At 46.0% G+C, this 25,055-nt stretch overlaps 1 protein-coding gene across 3 annotated transcripts in view; it reads right to left on the reverse strand.

Moving 5' to 3' along the window:
- Window positions 1-25,055, reverse strand: part of LOC117585178 — a 96,275-nt gene that overhangs the window by 45,485 nt on the left and 25,735 nt on the right. For 2 of the 3 annotated variants that reach the window (XR_004573904.1, XM_034274521.1), the window contains exon 3: window positions 16,879-16,934. Coding sequence is in view for 1 of the 3 variants with exons in the window: in XM_034274521.1 (XP_034130412.1) it covers window positions 16,879-16,934 (56 nt within the window). In the remaining 2 variants the exon portion in view is untranslated. Of the gene's footprint in view, window positions 1-16,878; window positions 16,935-22,575; window positions 22,795-25,055 lie in introns of those variants that run through there. The other variant, XR_004573905.1, reaches the window with a different exon arrangement.

Below are 25,055 nucleotides of genomic sequence, written 5' to 3' on the forward strand. Positions count from 1 at the left end.
ATGCTAATGATGCTCACCGCGCAGCTCCAGCGCACAAAAGCACCGATGCACCATGGGAGATTAGCACAAAAGCAAAGACAAATATCTGATGAAACTCCATTTATGCCGAACTAAATACATGCTTTTTTGCTGATATTTGCATGCAGCGAATGCTTTGAGTTGAGTTAGGCATCAGTCCACTGTCCAGTCACTTATCGTCCAAGAAATGTTAAGTGCAGGTTAGCAGACAATACGAGTAACTTGATTTCTTTTGTTTAAACTGGGGACAGGGCATTAAATTGATTTGTGCCCACTGTGACTGTAACAGTCGAGGAACGATCCGGAGAACAAACAAGAAATGGGAGAAAGGCCTCAGACTAATGGCCATGGAGCTTTGCCTTCTGCCCTGACGGCATAATCTCTGGGAATTTTATCGAATTGTGGTTCGGCTTGGATCGGGTCCCGGTCCCAGTCCCAATAGCTGTCCCTCTGCCTCTATCCGTTTCTGGGCGTACGCCCCTGGGCTCGTCGGGCACAAAACTCATTTAAATTCAATTCGAATGTGACATTTTTGTGTTTTCTTTTATTTTTCCCCGCTTTGTTGTTGTTTCTGGCATTGTTCGCATTTGGGGACTTTGATAAATGTCGCAAAGCTGCGCGGGTCGGGGAGCGATGGCAGAAGGCGACTCCGAGGAGTCACTGAACGGTTGAATCGAATTCCGATTCCACCTTTTCCAACATTTGTGCTGCTCATTCTGTTGTTCCTTCTTTTATTTTGTTGCTTCTCTTGGCCCCGTTGTTTTGTTCTTTGTTGGCTGCCATTGTTATCCAAAATGGCTGCATTACTCGTATTTGTACAGACTTTTTCATGTGTTTCCCACTCGAATACGCATGTGTCTGTATGTACATACATATCTACAGAGATATCTACAAAGGTTGTTTTGCTCTTGTTCCCTATCGGGAGAGGAGAACCTGCTCCGAAGCGACTTTGACGGCGACTACGTCTCAGGACGTGATTCATGTGTGTGGTGCTGCTGTTACTGTCGTTTATATTGATGGGGTGTATTTTATTTTATTGTTTTGTATGAGTATACATATATGTATGTACATATACATATGTAAGGGAACAACAGCACTGCCCTCTTATGTTATCGTTTCTGTCTGATTGTTGGCCATTTTCATAAGCGAACTAAATAAAATTCATGGTTTCCACGCTTATTGTTTTCCTTACCTCCAGAAGCACAGCAAATATGCTCGGGTTAAGTAGCCAAAATTTGGAAATACATCTGACGGGCGGAAGAATGTTTGAATGAAATTAATAACAGGGTAACTACGAGATCAAGTGTAATTCGAATTATGGTAAAAGTTATCCAATGGATCCAAGAAATGTATTCTATGTTTAACTTCTCAGTTTATTTGTAAATTTAATTTAAATATTAACAAATGGAGCATAAGCCTGAGTTAAAGTATGCAGAATTGCTTGTACTTTCCGCATTTGCGACATAAACAGTCAAATGTATATAATTTCCAGACTATTTCCACAAAAGAAAGTGACTCTTTTGCATATTCCTCATGAATAAATGAAAAGCAAGCCATTGCATAATGTTTGTTTAATTATTTTCGTTTGGAAATAAGATAATTTCATGCAAATGCAGCTGGTTTCTGACTATAAAAATGTATTAAACAAAGATATCTAGACAAGGCCCACCCCTCATGGCCAGGCAGGGCAACCAACCGAAATCCTTTTGCATAGACATAAACGTAATGTTATAATTCCCCCAGAAAAAATGCAAGTAAAAATACCCGAAAGAAGGAAGGAAAAAATATAAAATTAGTTCTGGCTGAGATTTGAAGTCTGCCCGGTAGCCAAGCTGTCTGCAAAAAAATGTAAAATGAAGAGCTACGTCACTGGATTCCCCGTCTGCTTGGGGAAGGAAAAATATTCGTGTAATTTAATTAAGCTCCGGTCGGTGAGTGGAAAGACTCTGTGTAGAGCAATGTGGAAAATAAGTTATGAAACCTCCACTGTCTTGGCACGCAAGAAAACTCAGATTAGATACATTTATTTAAAATGGACATCAGCACACATATAAATATTTCTACGCTACTTGTACATACAAAATTCTCTGAGAAAGTAAGGGGAATTCGCCAATTAAGTTCCGGTCGGTGAGTAGAAAAACGCTGTGTAAAGCAAAGTGGAAAATATGTTATGAAACCTCCACTGTCTTGGCACGCAGGAAAACTCAGATTAGATACATTTATTTAAAATGGACATCAGTACACAGATAAATATTTCTACGCTACTCGTACTGTGCCATACAAAATTCTCTGAGAAAGTAAGGGGAATTCGCCATGCCATGCTTTAATTGCAAACCAAGTTAAGGGCCCGACTGTGTGTGTCTGGCATCTGCTATCTGCAAAAAAAATCTCGCCAATAATGCTACAAGTAATGCACTTCATTTCACCTCAGGGCCAGACCCAGCTTAGACAGTGGAGAAAATGGGTGAAATGGCAACAAATTTGCGACTGGCAGCAGCAGCAACAAATAGTATGTGAGAGCAGACACGGCTAGTCCCAGAGGTTAGAAAAGATTTGAGTAAAGCTTAGAAAAATGCCAGACAAATTTTATATAAATAATTCATTGTTGTAACGTGCACAGCTCGTCGAGAGTATTTCAGTTAATTAATGAAACGCATCCAGGGCCAGGGACAAAGCAAAATACCGAGACCGAGACCGAGACGCAATTGACGCCAAATGGCCCCGGGCGGAGTTTTCGCAGACAGGCAGGACCCGGAGAGATCGAAGGTGGAGCGGGAGGATGTGGATGTGGATGGAGGGGCATGGCAGCCAAATTAATAACAGACGGAGGCAGCTCCTCATCGCCCGAAATTTGAACAAATGGCGCAGCAAGGACTTTGCCTGGCTGTGGATGTGCCTTCGTGTGTGGAAAGAGTTCTGGGCTGCGGGCACAGTGCAAATAACGGCAACGTGAGCTATCCTCAGTTCGAGGTGGTGGTTGCAACTCCATTTCCACCACCATTAAACTTCCCCCATGCTCGCACACACAAACACATGCACACAAGCACACAGATAGCGGCAGACTCATGTTGGATTCATCTGCCTTCCGCCATCGGTGGTGGTTGGGCGAACGCGGAATAAGCCAAGCGATATTCAAATTTTCTTCACAAACTTTACCGAGCGCATCAGCAGCAACAGGGCGGGACTGGGCTGCGGTTGGGGATGGGCTTAGCGCTGAGGCTGGAGTTGGAGTTGGGGTTGGGTTCGAGGGCACGTCACGTCACGAACCGCGGATCCGGCATTAGCTAATAGTCAGGCAGCGGCAAAAGTTTTAGCCAGCACAAAAACAACAGCTACCTGAGAGTAATCAAGGACGAAGCTCGGATGCTCTTTCTCTGTTCCTTTTGTGGAGAATATGTAAAGTACATATTACTATATGTTCTAATGTAATGTATGTACATATGTATGTAAATATATGTGTGAATGAATGTATTTACATTTTTTACTTGTAATGCCAAACCTGGCATAAGCAAACAAACTCTTTGCCTTGAGGTAAGGGTATAATGGACCCTCCCATGCCACTCCATGTGCTCGATGTTCATTACACAAAATTTGCATTTAGACACAAACATAGCGTCATCGGGCGGGGAAACGAACGGAGGAGGGGGTAGAGCGGGGGTGCTGGTGGGTGTTCGGTGGTTTTGGGACAAGGCAGCCCGAAAAGTGCACTTAACCATAACTCATGCTCGTGACATCGCGAAATTCTTCCATTAGTTCCTGCCGGATCCTGGCCCGGCCCGGCCCTGCTCCTTGCCAACCTGAGAGCTGCTGCTGCATGCAAAATTTCGGTTGGGGGGCCATAATCGACAATCTTCCTCATCAAGGACATCTACATTGCTCCATCCACATAATCGTCATCATCGCCATCGATGGATGCGTGCACGCTGTGGCTGAGATGAGGGGAACTGGCCGGGGGACCCCGGCTCACCAGCCCCAGCGAGCGGTTATTTACGATGCAATCCCAATCGAAGACCGCAGCGGGGCGGGAACTGTGCTGGTGGGACGTCAGTTGTCGGCTAATAAACTCATCGCTTGCCAACTTTATGGCCTGTCGCGATTTCGCAAGCGGCCACTGGCTGAGCCACCGACTGATTTGTTATCCATTCGAATGGCGAAATGGCACCCAAAGTCGAAAGGAGAGATGGCTTAATTAGAGTATTCGATATGCGCGATTCACCTTGCAGCTGGACACAATTTAGTATTCAAATTAATTCTCAATTGATTTATTTACCAACATCATTTTAGCTGGAGCGACCAAAGCGACCAAACCGCAGCTTCAATTTCTGAACACGAGGCACCCTGTGTGAGCGCCACGCGAGAAAAGCGACCGAAGAGAGCGCCAAAAGCTCTCTTTTGCCACGAGAACTCTCTTAAACTCTCATTTCTGTGCACATGTTTGGGTGGGGGTGGTGTGGGCAGGGGTTTAGGGCTGTTTGCCCAAACTGAATTCAAATGTTTGCGTCAATAAATAAAATATGAATAATTTAACAATTAGAATTCATTGAGAATAAAATATATGAATATGTTTTTGTTCAAAATAAAATAAAATAAACATAAATTGCTGCTATTATCTTTCAAAATTTAGATCTAAGTTTCCGCGCTTATTGTAGTTGATGAATTGTGTCTATAAAACTACAAAATAGTTCAAACTTTACTCGTAAAATATAATACACATACACATACGAAATATGTACACAATATAACTTGACAATTTAGCCAATGGTCAGGCACAAAACGAACGTTGGTTATAGTTCATTCTCCCCCTCATTGTTCAGCTGCTTGATTTGGCTTTTCCAAATCCAATTGAATTTCTCAAACAACTTTTGTGCGATGGATGGAATAACGGATTCGAGCTGCAAGCTGAGCTGTGTACTCCTTTCGTGGAGCGAACCAATTTCTCGATTCAATTATTCTCAATTGCAAATAAGTGTGAGGGAACTCAGAATGCGACCCGTTCCGCTCCCAGCTGAAACGTGCAATTGGCCAAAGGAATTTTTCACTATTCTGCGCTGTGCACGCCCCACCTCCTACTCTTGGCCGTTTTTGTAAACTGCTGAGAGACGTCTGCGAGAAATACTTCTAATCAAAATGGTCGCTCTCGCCAGAAGGTGTGGATAATTCACTTTGATGCAGTCCAAGACCAAGCTGCTCGGCATGCTGCCTGCCGATGAGTGCGTTGGCCCCGCTTGACCACCACGGACCGGTCCACCCCATCAGCAAGCTCCATTGGACGTAATTCGCCCGAACCGAAACAAAATCGAAGCTGTATCGAAGCAGAGCCAAGATTTTGGCGCTCGCAGCTAGACGCAGGAACGTGTTCAATTTGCGCTCATGAATGTTTCAGCATATAGTTATTGGATTTAGTTTCGGCACTTGGCACTAAGCATTTCTGCCATTTTGCCCCATTCTCACTTGGAGTCTCGCCCCTGCCCGACATTTCTGCTGGCTGGCGAGGCGTGCTCGAAATCCGCAAATAAGCCAAGTCGGGGAAAAGTCTCATAAGGCATCAAATGTGCGCTGCAGCGATATCTTGATGTTTCGCTTGGAAGCCAACCGAAAATATTAAATATTAAGAGGGGGCGCTGATTTTTCATCCGGACGTGCTTTTATTAAACTCTTGATGAAAAGGATCAGACAACTTTACATTATTCGCGGATTAATGTTAGATTTTTTTATATTTCTCTTTTAATATCAGTATACAACAACGCTCCTCCCAGCAATGGGGTCGCTGAACTCAATTCTGAGATTCAAATGAGCCAGCAATAAAATGATTGATACAATTGCCAAGGTAACTCCCAGGCAAATTGGGTCAGTCGATGACGATGAAGATGGAGGGGCTGACGACGATGGCGATGGCCCTGGCAATGAGGAGAGAGCCGTAGACTCAGCAGCAGCAGCAGCAGCAGCAGCTCGGTGACAACTACGTCATAAAAAGCAACATAAAATTCCCTGCGACGACCTTGAGAAGCAGTAAACATTTTTAATGACTCTCACTTTTTAGGGCCAACTCTCGTAGACCGTAAAACTTCGAACTGTGACGGGCAGAGGCACACAGCACACACCACACACAGAGCACTTCCAAGCCTGGCTGCGTCGTAAAGCGAAAAGAAAGCAAAAGCAAATAGCTGCCGAAGCGGCCAGACGAGGTGGCTCTGACGGTGACTCTGTGAAGAGATCGCTCTGCTCGCTGGCCGCAAATTGTCAATGGCCCACTGTGCGCCCATAATGCGTAGATTTAAACTAGCCCTGGCAGGCACACACACGCATACACGTGTGTACATAGTCATTGTGTGTTTTTTGTTTGTTTCTGGCTTATTTTTTATGCCCCGACCTCGAGCTCGAGCCCGAGCCCTGGCCCGACCGGTGCGCGGTTGTTCCTGTTTTATTGCCTTAAAGGCTGACATTGAGCCCAACCCTTTGTCTAACCAAAAGAAGGCTCGGCTCTGGCTCAACCCTTTGGAGGAGGCGAACAGCTAACGATAATTGCGCGCAGGTTGCGCCTAATTTAGCTTCAAGGTCTGCTATTTTTTCTGCTCTGGCAATGGCCTGGAAATTATCATTTCATACTTTATGGCAGCAATGTGGCATGGCCGGGGAACATTCTCTTAATTGGCCTTACGAAACTACAAGTAATTACACTTAAGACAAGGCCGAGAAATGTACTCCTGCACACCGAAAAAGATCTCAGTTTTCATTGGAGTACTGTGAGTGCAAGATCGACTAGAGGTTGATACCAAAAGTACCAACTACTTTTCATGACGTATTTTTGATGGAAACGCATAAAGTATATCTGAAATAAATCTATCATCATATACTCCCACGTATCTCGGCTTCGTAAGTAAAGTAAGAAATTCCATGCGCCACAATCAGCCCAACATGCTGCTCCAGATCAGTGAACCTATTATTAATTAAGACACCCGCATATCATTATAGCCGTAGCCGAATAAGCTGACAGACACCTGACAGACATCTTTCGATTTTCATGGCATTGGCTTTGTGCATTTTTCGTGTTCCGCTGTGTTCATTATGGAAATGGCTTTGTCTGCTGATAAGAACATTTGTTGAGACAACAAAATGTCGAAAACTTTTAATGAGAAATGTCGCCAGTGCATGCGGTGCGATGCCATTTGGCTCTTCCCTCGTTCACGTTGTGGTTCTGGCTGGGGCTCCATCCCAGTGGCGTTTGGCGAACTCGACAATTTTCGTTACGAGCGAGCATCTTGCCAAAATGAGAAAACTTTTGCCAACACCAAACGTGTCGACGTCCCAACCCGTCGACGGAGGTGGAGCTGACAAAGCGGAGGAGCAGACGCAGCCCGCCACACCCATAAAGCTCCCCGGGCACGGGCCACAACGTCACCAGAAGTTGCCAAAAGAAAATCTGTTTCGAGTGGCTGCAATCCCCGTGGACGTTGTAGGTGTTGTCTCCAGCTCCTGGGAGAGCCTTCAGTCCCATTATTTGCACAGCAGTTGCAACGAGGCAGCAAAACAGGATACGATAAGGACGATGGAACCCGCTCCCACAAGCGAACCACCCCCACATCGAGGCAGCTGATGTATAGGCACTTATTCCGTGCCCTGGCCGGGCTGTGACTTTTCTTTTATTTGTGCATGAGGCAACGATTCGGAAGAATGGCTTTGTTCCCATTCCGTATTGCCTGGGCTTGTGCTCGTGATTGTGCGACCTCGGCTAGTCCCTACGGCTCCCCTGGCTCTCTGCTTGGATTGCTCTGACGGCGGGCGTTGCATTTTGGGTAAGTGACGTTGAACGTTCGGCCACTGGCAGAAAACCGAGTCAGAACGAGACAACTTCTGGGCAACAGAATGGCCAAAGGAATAAGTAAAACTTTTGTGTTTCCATCCGGTTTCTTGCAGTGCACGTAGAGGAAGCTTCGCTTCGTGTGTAAGTGCCTCAATTTCTGGGATGTTGACATCTATTTCGGCTGGAAGAACACACCTAAGTGTGCTCACGATGGGAAGCAAACAAACCAAACCAAGCAATGGAATGGCCACCCAGATAAGCCCGGCAAATACGAAAATATGATTCTATTAGACTCGGGCTGTTGTGTTTGTTTTCGCTTACATTATGAATAGCACAGCCCGAAACGGAATACAAATTGGACAGGACTTGGACAGAGCTGACGCTTGCTTGTGGGTGAAATCAACTTAAAGTTGCCCGTACTCTTGCCACTTGAGCTGGCTTTCTTTTTAATTTGGCTGCCAAAAGTGTTGGCCAATATTTTTGGTAAAGTTTTTATGTCCCCAACAGATTCCTCCCCATTCTCGGTGCTACTTTGTCAGTCTGTTTAACGGGAGATGGGGCGGCTGGCCGTCTAATGAAATTCGCCACCTCGCCTCGGCATCGGCCTCTAGTTTCTTCCATATTGCGGAAACTTGGGCTGACAAACTTTGGCTCGCTTAATTATTTCCGGTTTGCGCTGTGTGTGGCAGCTGCCAAGGAGAAAACTTTTACTTATCAAGTCGTTAAGAGCGAGGCACAGATCCACAAAGAGCACGCTGAGATGCGAATTGGATTTAGGGCCAGGGCCTTAAACTCTGACGGAGCATGGTCTCTCCCCGGGGCCTTTGTAAATCAGCGGGCGAATAGCAAGCCCCGCCTGGCTACCGCACCGTGGCAGCCATATCGGATGTAAATCGAACACTTAATGGACTCACCGGCAGCGGATAGTGCAGCGTATCCCCGCACAGCCAATAATTTTGCATGCATTATGAGCACGATATAAGTTACGAACTTTATTTGTGAATTAAACGTGAAATGAATTAACGTGACTAAAATATTTCATCTTGGCCAGCGGCAAAACTGGCAAGAAGTCGGAGTTGGAGTCGAGGAATTTACATAAATTGTTCCTGTAATTCCAGCTGGATCTATCCTCTTCCGACTCGTCGCCATCCTCAGAGTGAAGCTCAAAGGCACCTTCGTATTCGTACTTCTATTCGTGCTCGCGGTGACTGCGAGTGTGAGTGCATATAAAGAAGTACGTTTTATGCAATGATTAAATTAAAATAAATTCTGCGTTTAAGTTATGCAAATTCTGCTGTGCTCATTGTCCAGTAAATGATTAACTCCGCTCCTATCAGAGGCAGTGTCTGTCTGCAGAGTCTGGCAAACACCCAAATGTTTTTCTTGATTTAAACAATTGTCGCCTAAATGAGTCAAGCGGCGGCCCCTCCCCGTCAAGCTAAAATTACATTGTGTCCGCTAATTGTCAATTAGCTGACATCAGTGTGTGGTCCGAAGCATGGAAATTTGCATAAATGAGTTCGGAATGGACTCGAGTCCGCAAAGGGGGAGTTTTAATTGAGCTCCAAGTGCCGACGGCAATTGGAGTGTCGCAGGGAAGCTCAGTCGTGCCTTCTGTGCATTGTTGTATTGGTTTATCGAGCCTAGACTAAACCCTAACTAGGATTGGTAGCATTTTTAGCTAAACTCTGCTTAGTTAGTTCTCTTTTCAAAACAATTTGGAATCAGTTTTGAATAGAATGTCCTGCCGTATGGCAGATTTACATAGTATCCCCTATGCAGTCCTGCCACATTGCTGGAAAATTCTCGGCTTCTCTGCGCAAGGGATCGATGCTGGCTCGAGTTGTTGTGACGACCAGGCCATGGTGACGCCGCAGCCAGACGAAACCCATTTCCCGTCTCGCTCTCCGCAGCATACTAGTACCAGTCTGAGCTTCAGTGTGAGTCTCTGCTCTGCCCGAGCGACCAACGCGCACAGTTGCCATGGCAACGCGGCCCCTTCAATAATGGAAGACACGCGCTGTGGGCCCAGTCTTTTAGGCGGGGGGAGCGTGGTGAGGCAGAGCGACGGCTCTTTTGCGTTTGTGTTTGTGCGTGCACTGGTGTGCGTGGGCGGCGCTGCCGCTGCCGACGACCATGGTAGCGTTGCCACGCCTGAATCGAGACTTTATCTGCGTCGAGCGTCGGCGCATGTGCGAGAAAAGGACGCCCGGTGGTGGTGGATGTCGATATAGTCAGATAAATCCAGCATGGCCGCCGAAAAAATCCGTCACGCACACCACTGCACGCACAAACACAGGCGTAAGGCAAACATCGCTCCCCCCACCCATGCACATCGTTCGCACTTCCAATTGGACTGAGTCTACGCCCAGCGTCTTACTAAAGCGCCCTCTGGCGGGAAACGGATTTTATCTGCTGATTGGAAGTGTAGCAAAGGATATCTGGCGTGCAGCTTCCCGGTTCGCCCGCCAGGCGTCTTCTTCAGTACAAAAGCCAAATGGAACTTCGAGTGAGAATCGAAGGAATATCCTGCTGTGTATTTCTCTATTCATTTTTGGGCTATGTAACCGCAACTCAATTCATGGAAGAGGAAACGAAGGCAATGATTCCACATATAGATGAGGTACCTCGTTACTTAGAGTGCTCCTAATCCGAGTTCCCGTTTCCTTTCCTCTAATCGTTGTACACTTTTTTCATACCATAAATCAGAAACAGTTATTCCAATTCAAATCCAATTCAAATGCTGGCATTGATTGATCCGTTATCATTGAGTTAGGTTAGCCCCATTCCAAAATCCAAGCTAAAAGTGGTTTCGGATAGCAGGAAACCAAACGTCGAGCCACACTGGACCCTGGACTATCGGCCAATTAGTTTTGATGCTTTAATCGCGGTCTTCTAAGTGGATCGTGCAACTTTGAATCACTTTGGCTACTACCTGGAGATGCATGTGTCTTTATTAGTGACTTGTGGATGGGGTTGCTGGAGCACTGTGTGCGCCGGAGAGAGCGAGCAAAACTAAAATTAATTTTGCTGTTCTTTGGAAGAATCAATCACATTGTAGGCATACTCTGGAAGATCGGAGCATCAGTTATATTTGCTGATAAGATTGTTGACATTCGCTGGAGGGAAAACTGGATGTCTTGCCATTTATTTAGTTACTTTACCCATTGACTACTGTAGTTAAAGATATTTTTTGTACATTTTTATTTAGGAACAGAGGGAGAGTAACCCTTGTAAGTCGCCAGAGGAGGACAGGACACCCCTTTGGCACCCATGGATCTCACTCGCTCAATTACCAAACAGGGTGGTCTGAGCAAGAGCCAACTGGAAGGGGGCAATACAAATAATTTGTAATCAGCGGCGTTAACAATGCGACCCATCAATTTGTATTGACCTCTGTAGCCTCGGCGGAGTGTCGGGCTGGGGGCTGGCAGCGCCTGTAGCTCCGTGAATTATGCAAGTGGAGCGATAAAAGCAAAGCCCAACGAACTAAATTTATTGGATGCCATCCACTCATTAGCATCCAAATGCGCAGCGCAGAGCACAGAGCGCGAACCGGAGACGAACGAACTCATTAACAGCCTCAGTGTCTGAGAACCGTGCGCCAGCATCAGCCTCAGTCCCAGCCCCAGCCCTGCCCAGTATCGACAGCACAGTTCAGAGCTGCTTCATGGCGCTGAATAAATAACAAAGTGACAACCACAAAAAACGACCACGACCAAGGAGAGGCAGTGGCAGTGGCAGTGGGAGTGGTGGTAGGAGGAGGCTGGCAAGACAAGAAAGTGTACAATAATTGGGCTCACAAATCACCAGACAGACCAGACCAGGGCATGGCATGGCAGTACAGGAGTCGCTGTCGATCCCCGGATCGGGGCATCGCAGCAGAGATAGAGATGGAGAAGGAGAAGGAGACAGGGAATGGGGCTGCAGCAGCCGGCACACAAATGAACACGAACCAAGTAAATTGAGATTCTTTAAATTTATGCACATATTTTTTTCAGAAGCAGTACGTGGAGCCACTTAAGCTCCTCAACGACCACGATTCTCGGTCCCGGCATTGCCGAGCTACCCCTCCAGAGGCCCCCAAGGCCCCACAAACATGGACCAGCAAATCTGCGCAGGGGCGAGCCCCACCATGACACCCAACCACATCCGCATCCGTTTGTCCCTGACTCCGATGCTGGTTAGCTTCACTCCCTGGCCTTTTGGTTGGTTGGCCAGACCCTGCCATGGCATGGCGTGGCATGGCGTGTGTGGCGTGGCATATTGATGAACCGCAACAAATTGGCTCCACGTCGGCAAGACGGTGGCCCAAGCAGCAGCAGCATCAGCAGGAGAAGTCTGATGTCGAGCGCCACACAGTGGAAGAAAAAGCTAGACACAGTCACATAAAGTGGTGTCAAAGGCAATCGCTAGTTGAGTCCCACTGTGCGCTGTCTCGGGAATGGCACAACTTTTTCTAGCCATTATACTCGAGAGAAAATTGTAAAAAACAAGCGAGAAAGAGAGAAAGATAAACGAAAATAAAAGTATCCAGAAAGCAGAGACAGACAGCCGGCCACTCGCACTCTAGGAGCCGCGTTGCCTGCCCAGTCGTTGTTGTATCCAGTTCCATTTGAACCCAATCTATCCCCACCGTCGACTACCTACCTCGCCTCCCTCGAGTTTTCACAGTTTGTGTGTGTGTAGTTGCAGCTTGGCAATCTGCCATCATTTGGCATAAATCCACCATGATAAGACTCCACGATTGCTCCCCAAAGTTCGTCGCGCGCACTAAGCCACGCAGCCGTTTCGAGCTGCTCACAGAGTGGGCTCGGGGATGGGGTTGGGTGACGAAAAGTTCATAGTTCATAGTTGGTGCCCGCAACTACTCAGAAATAATATAAATTTTTTAAAAACTTTGCTCATCCCTCAATGCCGACGGGACCTCTCACTGCTACTCCCGCTCTCGGTCATATAACCAGGACAAAAGTTGGATTGCTCCGAAATGCGGCCATTTATATTCCACCTCGGTTGGGATTATGCTTAGAGTCGTGGCGAATAATAAGCCACAGAAGACTGGGTTCAATGCACGACTGCCTGCCACTCATTGTGCGCCCTGCTCTACTCTAATCTTAATCTCCCCTCGCCTCAAGATTCGCAGACATTACGATGCAGCACCGCAAGTTAATTGCCGCTGCAACAAGGGTCATCAATCATCAATCATAGTTCATGGCGCTCTTGGCAGCGGTTGGGGTTGTCTTGGGAACAGCTCACTTTGCGTTGATTAAAGGAATATTCATATCAGAAAATCACAATATGTTTCCCAAATACATACAATCCCAACGTCATACGAGATATGGTAGTAGATAGATAGTAAACATATTTTTCATTCACGAAATTCCATGCCATTTTACGTTGTGGCCACTTTAAAATAAATAAACCAGAGTTTAAAAATAAAAATATAAAAAGATGGAACTTGTTTGTGCTTTGTTTTCTTTATTGGGTGCATTAAAAAATGTAAGTAAATGTATTCCACCACTCAGACACCCACAAATAGTACACCGAGTGTGCTGGGCTCTATGAGTCAGGCCGACACCAGACTTCCACACTTCCACACTCCCCCCACACAGTAACAACTGTATGCAGCACTGAAACACAAACAATTTGAGTTTCTTATACCCCGTTCTCGGAGAGTACAAAAGGTATACTGTTTTCGTGATCCATTTAATTCCATTTGTCATGGATAAGCGTCAAGCTGTGTCCGTTTCGTCGCTAACATATTTTAGACTAATAAATAATAATATTTACTACTTGATAACTTGCCAACAAAGTTGGGCATTCAGAGACTCTTAAGTGAATATCCCCAATGGCCACCCCCGATTACCCGGTATCTCTCAAATCTCTGTTTTGTTTCATGTTTATCTGCCGGTGCCCTACAGAGGCAGGTTCGAAAAAAATGCGTACGGACTGGTCTCCTCTCCTCTTCTCTCCTCAGCCTTCAATATCCAAAACATTTAATGCCAACAACAATTCTAGCAGTATAACTGAACAGATTTTTGCCTGGCCTGCCTCGATTCAGGCTCAAGTCAAACTCTCTGTCTCTGTGGTGTGAGGGACGGGGCGCTGCTTGCGCAGTCGAGTTCGAGTTGGTCGTGGCATAGTTGGCTGGTTGCCTGGAGCGGGGGGAATGGCTGCCAGTTTCAATGGCCGCCAACAGCCCAAGAGCCCGCTACCTGTGTATGTGTGTGTGTGGCGTGTGCGCGACAAGGACGCAATGTGTGCGCGTCTCCTGGGGGAGAGAGCGGGACAGGCTATCATCGTTCACTTGCAGTGGTTGTTCAGCTCATTGTTGCTGCCACGTGAAATTCCATCTGAGGCTGAGGCTGGACTGCGATTGCGGCACCCATTCGTAAATTCTCGCACATATGTACACATTCACGCAGAGGTGCGAAGCCATTACGGTTACCATAACGGTGCCTTTTCGATGGCAGTGGCAGTGGCAGGCCAGAAATATCGAAATATGCAGCGCCCACCCCTCCATTCAACTCGCACCCGTTTTGGGGCGCAGCTGTTTATGTCTGTCCACGACTCGCGGCGGCTGAACTGATTCTGTTTTTGATTTTTTTGTTTTTGTTTTTGTTGATATTGCTCCACTGTTGGCGCGGCTGTTGCCGTGCTTCTCCACACGTTTCATTAGCCGTGGCCGTCAGCATTCTGACGCAAATAAATCAAACGGGAATGGGAATGGGCCAGAATTCTCCCTCGAATACTAAGACAAATTTCTTGCAGTGCAGGGCTGTGGAATATTAGCCCATTTTTCATGTTTTCCCTCAGTCCCTGCCCCCCCGAAACTTGGTTCATAATCCACTTGAGAGCGAACTCTTTTGCTAATCCTCGCTGGCTGGTAAGTCAAAGTGGGGAAGGCTCGAAATGGGCAGCACCTTCTGGCACTTAATGAAATTGAGTTCTGGCCACCCTGCCCATCCCAAGCACTGTCTCTCCATAGCAGGCTGCGGGGCTCTTCTAATTGCGCATCCTTAATGTAATCAAGCAACTCGAAGCGGTAACGGCCACGATTGAGTGCAGCTTCCATGCAAATGTATCTAAGAAATTAGTTAAATTAATTCAACTTTGCACCAAGCAGCGCTGATTAAAATTTCAAATGAACTTCCCCACGTCTGCCCCAGCGTTTACCCTTCAGCGCCACCTGCCCGGCATTGGCATCCAGCCACTTACATGAACTCGCCTGGTACAGACGTAATTTCATTACTTATTTACAGCTGCTCAGACATGCCGAGCAGAGAGAGCCTCATGCCCATGGATAGATCCTAAAACCTTCAAAATAAATTTGTTTCAAAACAAATTTAGTTTGAATTCGAGGCAATGTAGATTAAATACTAGAACAAAGTTCCAAGTCATAAACAGGCATACAAGACAATTGCTAGAAACGTACACAACACTTATAGTTACCTTTAGTCGAATTAATTCACTTTACGATAGTTTTGCACAGTTCATTGTGCGATTAAACTGGAAATTCCACCTGCTTCGAAAGCAGTTCAACTATATTCGCGCAATACCTTTTCCTTAACTGATCAGAACTCAGCCCTGCTTAATGATCTGCGGACTATTTAATTGGGTTTCGGCTTCGATGAAGAGGGGGAAAACATTTAATTAAAAGGCACAAAAAGGCTGGCAAATTGAAGCCGCAAATAAAGCATCCAATTGAAGCGAGTGTGGAGAGCGCTTAATGAAACGAGAACACGCGCCGCACACGGGCAAAAGTCAGGCAAATAAACGAGGTATTTATGTGCCGTCTAAGACATCAGCCCCAAAACCAAGAGGGGGAAAGCCAAAGCCAAAGGCAAAGAAGCTAAAGGCAGCGCCAGACAGACAGAAGTCTTAGTGGAGGGAAGGTGGAGGCGGAGACGACTTATGTACATCATTCACTGACGGGATAATTCACTTCCGTGCACTTGCGTGTTTATTAAATTTCTGGGGTTGTCTCTGGGCATTGATTCCCGAGGCAGGGGCATTGTTTCTGATATTGTGTAACCACATGTAATTACGTGTATTCCTCATTAGTTTGGATTCGTGACTGGCTTTGTCCAGCTTCCTCGCAAGGTTTTCTCCACAATGTCAACGCACAGTGGGACGCGGAGTGTTGAATCGGATGCATATTTGCATGTACTTCTCTAGGATTACAAGAGCAAACTATCATCTGTTCCTGGAAATGTCCTATTTATTTATTAAAAACACCTTAAACATCGATCGAATCCGCCATCAAATGAGTTCACTGTTCAAAAAGTAAATTTTTAACCAAAATAATCCATCGCTATTCTGGAATTTGTCTTTTTAAATAGTTAATTTAATGCTCCATGGTGCAGTAGTAGATCTGGCGAAGGAGCAAAGGAGTCATGTGCTCTACATTATCGTGGCAGGGCGAGTCACGTTCGCCAGCCAACCCATTTACTTAGCTAAGCGACGGGGGTTGTACCTGCCTCGCAGCAACCCCGTTCCAGCGAAGGACCTCCCACCACCCTTAGATAGAGATTCGCACAACTTGTTACTCGGTCGTCCGAGCAGGCGATTTCTCTGCCCTTTCCCGTCCCGTTCTGTTCCGTCCCGACCCGTTCCGATTCGATTTGATGGAAATCTTTGAGCTACACGTTCTCGTTCTTATCGCTGGAATATGGAAATTTCGCCATTTATTTGATCAACTTTTGCCTTTTTTCCTTGGCTCGGGAAGCTGTGGTGCAAATAAATGGCAAAAGGTACAACATTGGGTCTCAACTACTTCATATGCCGCACACACACCCACACACACACATGTGTGCCCTGCGCGTCGTTTAGGAAAGTAATTTAGCAAAAATCATGTTTGCAAATAAAAAATCGAAACAGTTTCAGGGTTCTTCTGGCACAACAAAAGCCGCGACTCCTCCCTCTCCACAGTTGCACCTGCGGCTCGATTCAATTGGTTGCCATATGGAGTCTTATGGGCATCCCCATTATTATTACTTTTATTTGGCATGCAGCATTCATATCCAAATATATGAGATACAATTTGGATGGAGACTCACCTGGAACAGCTGCAGCCTGGCGACATCCTCTCCCCAGGGGCCGAAACGGAATCAAACTGAAATGAGATGGAAAACAAATAAATATTGTTTAATTAGGTACTTGGAAATATGAGTAAATATTTTATTTTGTTGTCCTTTTTTTTCAAGTTTAGTCTGTCAGAAGGGGATGTGGCTATGGGCTATGAGAGACCCATTTGCCGGGCTATGTAAGCATCCTCATATGCAAAACACTTTTCACAGCCGATTACATGGATTACAAAGCCCAAAGCACGCTGTCCTTGTGTTCATTGGTCGTTGCAGAGAGTATCATGTGAGCTGGCCGATTTATGCCGGATCACGCTCCTCATTATTATTTCACGCTTATCATTTTATTTCAATTCATTTCGGTCCAGCGCCCATCGCCCATCGCCCAGCTCCAAAACACCCAACCCATTACCTCGAAAAGTGCGCTTTCGTGTTTGCAGAAAGCAGAAATACAATAAATTCATAGTTGTTTCCAGGGGAGTGGGTCGGTGGCCCCGCTCACGCACCACGAGTTACTTGTGGGAGTATTCCCACAGAGGCCTCCACGTCCACACATGTCCATTGATATATGAAGGAACGGAAAGATGCTCGAGATGCATTCATATTCCATGGGGTCCAGTTGTGGGTCTCTTCCATGCGCCCCATTACCCGTCGCTCATTCGATTATCCCAACATCGATGCTTCATTCACATACAGTCCCCGCCAGTGTCCCAGTCCCAGCTCGAGCCCGTTTTTATGCTCATATGTAGAGGTCGTGTGTCCCTTTGCACCATCCCCTGCTCCTGCTACTGCTACTGCTACTGCTCCACCCGTTCGCCATTTTCCCGCCCACTGTAGTACCGTCGAGTGGTTGCTGCTTGTTTGTCTATTTGTTTTCCCTGCCACAGCCGAGCAGCATCCCATCGAGGGCCTCATCATTTCTTTTTTCTTGCCAGTCTCATGTGATGCTTTTTGCAAAACTTTTTAGTTTCCTTGTTTGATGGACAAACAGGCAGACAGAAAGAGCTCGCCCGACCTCGATTCGAATTCCCCAATGGAATATGCTTGTGTGCATAAATTCTACTCAAGTACAAAGATATATGTACTTCTCCTCTCCGGCTACCGTTCTCTGTCCGTCTGCCAAAACAAACTGCTTTCATTTTCATAATGAGCAGCCAGATCCATGGCACTGGGCCCGTGGCAGAGCGTCTGCCATCTCTTTGGAGTGCTTCGTGGTCCTCAGAGTAATTGGCAGCGCAACTTGTAAATGACAAACATGTCCGCACCAAAGTGGAGGCTAACTAGCGAGTCTGTCTGGCTGTCCGTATAGAAATCCCATAAAAGGTCTACTCCCGAGGAGGAACTTTTTCTCATTAATATTTTCCATTTTCCGACGACTGGAGCCGTGCGGGGCAAATGGAAAACTAAAACGATTCCCCATGTCTTCCCTCCACACTCTCCGTGTTGATTTGTTGTAAGTATTTACTCGTGTTCCGATTTATTTATGTATGCTCGATGGTATCATAACGAGGGTCACGACGCAGCAGTCGCTTACGAAGAAGCTCCAGCGCAAACTCCAAAGGAATAACTTTAAATGCCCCAACGAGACGGAGGTGTCACTTGAAATGCTCTGGATACATCGAAGAAACTTAATCGATAGAAACTTATTCCATGTCTTGCGTTTTGATGTTCGAACATGTTTCTGTGCACATCAATACTTGGTTTCCAGAGGTCCAAACATATTTATGCAAAATAAAAACTTCTGTGAGGAGAAACCCTTTCAGCAGCAATCTTGGTATGAGTGAAAACTATTTCAAATGCTGCTGCATTTTCCCGTTTCAAGGAAAATATGGTTTTTATTAGTTCTCAGTCTCAGTCCTAGATCGCACGATCTGCAGTTTCGCAGTGTTCGCGTCTTCACCCGCTGCGGAAATGGAACGACGGCGGTGATCTCCGACTGTGCCAGAAAGGGTTCGGCAGCGGGATTGTCTGTTGTCTGTCTGCTGTGACCTGCGTCTGCTACGCTCTGAATGCAATTACCAGAAAAAAACACAGAGAGTTTGGTCAAAAAAATGAAGCGTCTCAAATGTTCCGGGAAAAGTGAAAGCGACGCAGCCCCTGTTTATGGCAGCCATATAAATTGCAATTTTCTATATGTATTCATTTTTTCGAACGGGTTGCCACTGCCACATGCCGACAGGCAGCACAAATATTTGCCCTCGTAAAGCAATCTGCTTCAGCTGCTCTGCTATGACAATTGATTGCGCTGCTCTGCGAGACATGGGAGATGCACTTCGTACGCCCATCGGCTAATAGTTCCCCAGTTGACCATATTCGAGTACGATGTCCAATCGACCAGAGAGCTAGTGCGGAGATGGAGAGTCGTTAAAGTTATGGAAACCAAATGCAAAAAGCGAGACCGGAGCACTCTCGATGGCGGCGGCACATGGCCGCCATTCCCATGGATCAACGAACCCAAAAATAACACATGCAAATGCAGTGGACGTCGAACAGTTATTAGTTATGATTACTTAATTCCAATTGAAATGGAGCCTCCGTTTCGGGCCCTGCTCGGGGTTGCTGCGGCTGCTCGCGGAACGAGTTTTTTCCACACCAAACATGGAGAATGGAAGGAAGGAAGAAGGAGCAGTGGCTGGAGGGGGACTTGGCTTGCCGCTGGGCATAAATTGTAATTTACGGTAAGCGGCTTGGCTTTGGCGAATAAATTCCCTATCAATGGCAGGATAAAACGAGTTTTGGTTAATAATTTTAAATATTTTATTCGCCTTATTGCTGCAAAAAACGAGTGACTTTCTTTCCCGAAGCAAACAAAATTGTTGGGCACTTAAAACTTATAGAAATTAAATGATTCTGCTCACAATTCTAATGTCATCTTGTCATTACATAAATGGAATCTCCCTTGCGAAGCATATTCAACCGCTCAAATCGCTACTGGAAGTCGGAATCAGATCGTGCTCTTCCGCAAAGCTTCGTCGGATAATATCACCAAGAAGACCATAAAATGGAAGCCAGATCGGCGCAATTGAAGCTTCGAGATACAGTTGGAATACAGCATTTTGTGGCAGTTCAGGTGAGGTTTAAATTTAGCTTTTATCATGCATCGCGTGTGGCCGGTGCCCCGTCCCCTACTGCTGCTGCTGCACGTCCACATTCCAACCACCGCCAGCCAAGTACGCCTGCCGCCTGCCGCCCTGCTCCCTAGTCGGTCCGACATTGGCACTGCGCATGTGCCAGTTTTCGCATTGCGACGGCCCCGGGAAACGTCCCGCTTTTCCGCTGATGGAATTTCTCGTACATGACGCCACTTTAAAAGTTCTCAGTGGATGCCGAGCCATATGGCGAAAGATAGGCAACAGCCCATCGCACATGTGGCAGCTGTGTGGCTGTATGGGTGCGCTCCAGAGGTTGTGTAAGTGCGTGGCGGCTGCTATAGCTGCTGGCGAGGGAATGAATGCAACGCGGTGGCCATATCGAGGCGACCCAGTCGGCTCATCATCATCGGCTTATGGCAGCCATGATGCACAGGAAGGTGAGGGGCCGGGTTACTGCAGTGCAGCGCTTGGCATTCTCCCGTTGCTGCCTCACTAGGTTTTATGCTAGATAAGCAGGCGCTCAGACAAATTGAACCCTGAGCTCGGGCCATCCATCTTTATCTCCAGCTCCTTTCTGCATTCTGCCATCCTGGCAACTATATCAGACATAATTTCCCCATGGTTTAACTTTCGCTCTCCAACTAAGTCCCGTCTAGATTATTTTACATTTCAAAGCAAAACAGAATCAGTGGCTTTGCGTTGGCCCCAATGTGGAGATAGTGGAACCTGTTTTTAAATTAAATAATTCAATATAGTTCCTTATCGTCTGAGTGGTTCCAATTTGTGTGCTCTTTCAACTCATTCCACCTGGCACGCCTGCCACCAATTTGTCACACTATAACTAAGACATTTAACTGATGGCGGGAATCAGATCTGAATATACTTCCAGCTTCAGCGCAATCAGAAAATGAAGCCAGAGAGAGCGTATTTACTGTATTTATTACTCGTTTCAGTGCATACAAACTTCGACTCTTCGAGACAAATAAAACTGTGCAGCGCAGTGTACACATACTCCGGAGTGTCTGCGCATTTTTAAATGCTGAAAGTCATATTGGGATTGATTTGTTTGCTGGTCTCTCGCAAGCGAATGGGCAAAGCATCCTTTTCGAAGCGATTTACCTCTGCCAGATCAGCGTTAGCTGCTACATTAACTCGATGGTCAATAAAAGAAACCGATGAGCCCGAAAAAAAGCCAGGAGGAACACGTTTTTTCAAACTTGGATGTGACTTTCCATTCCAGCTTCTGCTTCTGCTCCTGCTGCTCTTTCTTTTGGCTCGTCGGCGCGTGCTTTGCTTACGGCACATTTGAAAAGTGCCCGAGGGAAATGGAGCCTTGGAGACCTACCCAGAGGGGCCGCACTAAATACGGAACACGAACTATGTGGGCGTTTCGGCCGGCTGAGTACGGGACAGGGAGAAGCAGCCAAAGAAATGTTTGCAGTTCTTCTCTGGGTTGCGTACCCAAGTGGATCCATCCGGAGGAACGTGATTTTCAATGGTATTCCTTTGTCGTCGCCGTCGTCGAACAAAAAATTATGATGCGAAACGAAAATGCGAAAGAGACGAGTGCCAGTACGAGGCGAGAATGAATGAGAAGGTGTGGCTACACTGCAAGAAAAATATGTTGATTTGCAAAATGAAAACAAATAAATGTTTAATTGAAGCGGGAAAATATTAGCTGACATTTTAATATAGGAACTAACTGATATTAAATTTATTATTACGTTCTTTTTGAGTTTTTTGCTAGTGTAGTGGAAGGAAAATGAAACGAAAATTGGCAAGAAAAACAATACAAGAAAATCACAATGGGCGACCGTGCTGATGATGATGATGATACGTAGCTGTAGTTGTGCCTTGTTGTTGTTGTTATTATAGTTGTTGTTGTTTCTGCTACTGTGGGCAATGCGGAGGAATGGAATGAAATGGAAAACTAGACGGAATCAAAGAATATAAAATGGGGAAAACAACAAAAATGAGCTGCAGGCAGAGTGCCAAAAACAGAAACGAGAACTAAAGTAGAAATGCTTTTAGACATTTTCCAGATACAGATATACAAGCACACGCACACGCACACGCACACGTACATATACACACACACACAGAGACAGCGGACTGCTCTGCTTCGATTTTGTTTTTGTTTTGCCTCTGCGCTTAAATATTTTATTTTGTCAAAAAAAAAAATAAGAGACTAGAGCTAAAAGACCGGAATGCAACGGAAAATAGCGAAAAATGGGGAAAATGGGGAACCCGCTGCAGAAGCTTTTAAGTAAATTAAATAATTTTCCGTTTCATTCTCTCTTTTTAGCTGCAAATGACAACGGAGCCCCGTTGCTGGCAATCCATCAAAAACATTTTGACATTCCCGAGGATGCCTTGTTTATTGCTTAACAGCCTGCTTAACTTTCCCCATGCCCACCAGATACCAGATACCAGCTCCAAGGAACTATGGCCACAGCGGAAATCCTAAATGGGAATCCACACCGTGTGGATATGGGTGCCATTATCGGCGTGGCATGTGCGCCGTGTGCACCGGATAATGTCAATCAGCGGACATTCTTCATTTTAGTTTTTGTTTACTTACCTCACCACCGAACGCTGCTCTGCTCTTCTCTGTTCTCCATGCTGGGCTCCCGTTGGGGTTGGAATTTCTGGCACATTTTATTTACCCAAAGAGCGGGCCCACACACTCCCGACGAAGACTGACTTTCAAATAAACATTGCACCCAGCAGCTTGGAGCTAGCTGCTCTCGTCGGTGCTGGTCTCTGAGCCAATCGATTGGCCAAGCCGCGTTCGACCAGGCTTGATCAATCAATGCCAATGCCTGCTGATGGCTGATAAGAGAAGCTGCGATTCGACCTGGAGAGGTGGCAATTGAAATTGCAATTGGATCTGGTGTGCGGCAAATGCATTTTGCATACGCTCCGGTTAATTGCGATAAGAAATGCAATCAGAGCAGTCCGTCCCTACATTTTGTAACCTTTCCCCCAATTCTAATCTTTTTACGACTATTCGAGCCGATTTATTTCATTGTCTGCTTTCTGTCTGGCATTTGTTTTGCTTAATTCTGTTGTTCGCTCAATTGAGATACTCGTACGTACGCATATCTATCTAAATGACGTTGGAGCCCACTCAATGTCTCCATTTTTGTGCCATGGATGGCACGGCCATTACAGAAACAATTGACATTGTGATTTACGGCAATAAAAATTATCCACCTGCCCAGCGAGAGTGGGGAGAACATACATACATATACGGAGCTGTGGACACACCTGAGCTACAGCTCCTGCTACTGCGCGGGGCAACGAGGTAGAGACCGCAGACGACGCTTTGTCATAAAAAATAAAATGAAACTGTCGTCACTTTTATTACTCCTACACAGGGCTAGGGGCAGGGACAGAGCCTGCTTCTGAATCTGGTTGTGCGTGCTGCGAGGGAAGTCGTATATTAGGCAGCTCCTTAAAAAGTCACTTGAACGGAAAACGCAATCCCAGCACCAATATACACCTCAGCCCATTCAGTAGCAGGAGCAAGGCCAAAAAAGAGAGAAACATACAGTTAAGCTTCTTGTATTTCGTCGACTTTTTTAATGAGCTGTCAGAATTATCATAAAGCAATTAAACGAATTTCACACTCATAACCGTGGGCGAGTATTCAATCTGCACGCACTGCCCCCGCCCGCCCCCAGGCACTGGGGAAGCCTCTGCCACTGACACTAATTGGTTGCTTTATGGCCCAGTTAAATCGTAAAACTCAAATTTTATGCCTTGTCACTGGAACGATTATGACGTCCGCTGCGAGAATGGCCCCGCCACCCTCCCATTCGCGAGCTGCCAATACGGGATTAAGGAATCTCAGCAAGTGGCTTCATCTTCACTCTCCTGTGTCTTGCCTCTTTAGCCATCATCTGATTTATGTCTCTTCTGCCGGGCATACTTTCCACCCGTTTACAGATTGATTTCAGGCAGAACTCTTTCCGCCGCTTCCATCTCCACATGCAAGAGTTTTGCATTATTCGTTTTAAATGCAAATAATAATCAGCCTTTTAAAATATACATTTTAATATGTACGGCCAGGCACATAGTATAAGAAAACATATAAGCAGCTATATTATAATTTAAAACAAAATAAAATAGATACGGAAATTAAACGCTCCATTAATATCAACGATTCATAATCCTTTAAAATGTAACAAACGTTCAAATCAGTGAATTAATTTGGTTAACACAAATAAATTTTGTAAGCCTGAAACTGGCTGTGAACGTCATGAATAAATTTGACCTTTGAGTAAACAAAGCGAAAACTAATGTTTGCGTTCGACTGCGCTTCGATAACAAACAAAACAAAGCGATAAATTTCAACATTTCCACACACACTTTCGCATGTGAGGCTACCATACACAAACGGATTCCTACTCGCAGTGAGAAGATATAGGATAGGGGGCATCTCAACTGATGTATGGGTGAAGTCGTGAGGCTGTAACAAGTTATTGTTCGGTTGTTGCTGGCTGTGGTGCTACCTTATTGTACTTCCTTATAAATGTGCGGTGTGGATTCCGATTACTTTCCGACTAATTTCTGAGCCCTTAGCGGATACGCGAACCAATCCAACTATCCAATTGGACCATAATACTCCGAACTCAAAGAGTATGTATGTATGTACATAATTACATACATTCATGCACACAAAGTACATTTTCCTGATCAGCATCGTCTTTACCTCCCTCCATCAGAGAGTTTCGCCTCTCTCTGAGAAGCTGGGGGCTGCTCGACATTGTTGTTGTGTAAACGGCGGCGCGATAGCACCAATCATTGTTATCAGCAGCGGCAGAAGTAGAAGCAAGTGCTACGCTACCCACATTGCATCTGCATCGGCAGCCGACTTTGTTGCCAAGTGAGCGAAAACTTATTATATCTTTCACTGATGCAATACTCCACTCCTTTCCGCTCTACTCCACTCCACTTCTTCCACCCCTCCGTGGTGGCCGAGGAGCAAAACTGCGAAGCCAAGAAGTTGGGAATGCAAACCAAAAAAGGGGTAAAGATGCTTTGGCTGAGGAAAAT

Source organism: Drosophila guanche, unplaced genomic scaffold (assembly GCF_900245975.1).
Source record: "Drosophila guanche unplaced genomic scaffold, DGUA_6, whole genome shotgun sequence".
In the NCBI taxonomy this organism is placed as follows: domain Eukaryota; kingdom Metazoa; phylum Arthropoda; class Insecta; order Diptera; family Drosophilidae; genus Drosophila; species Drosophila guanche.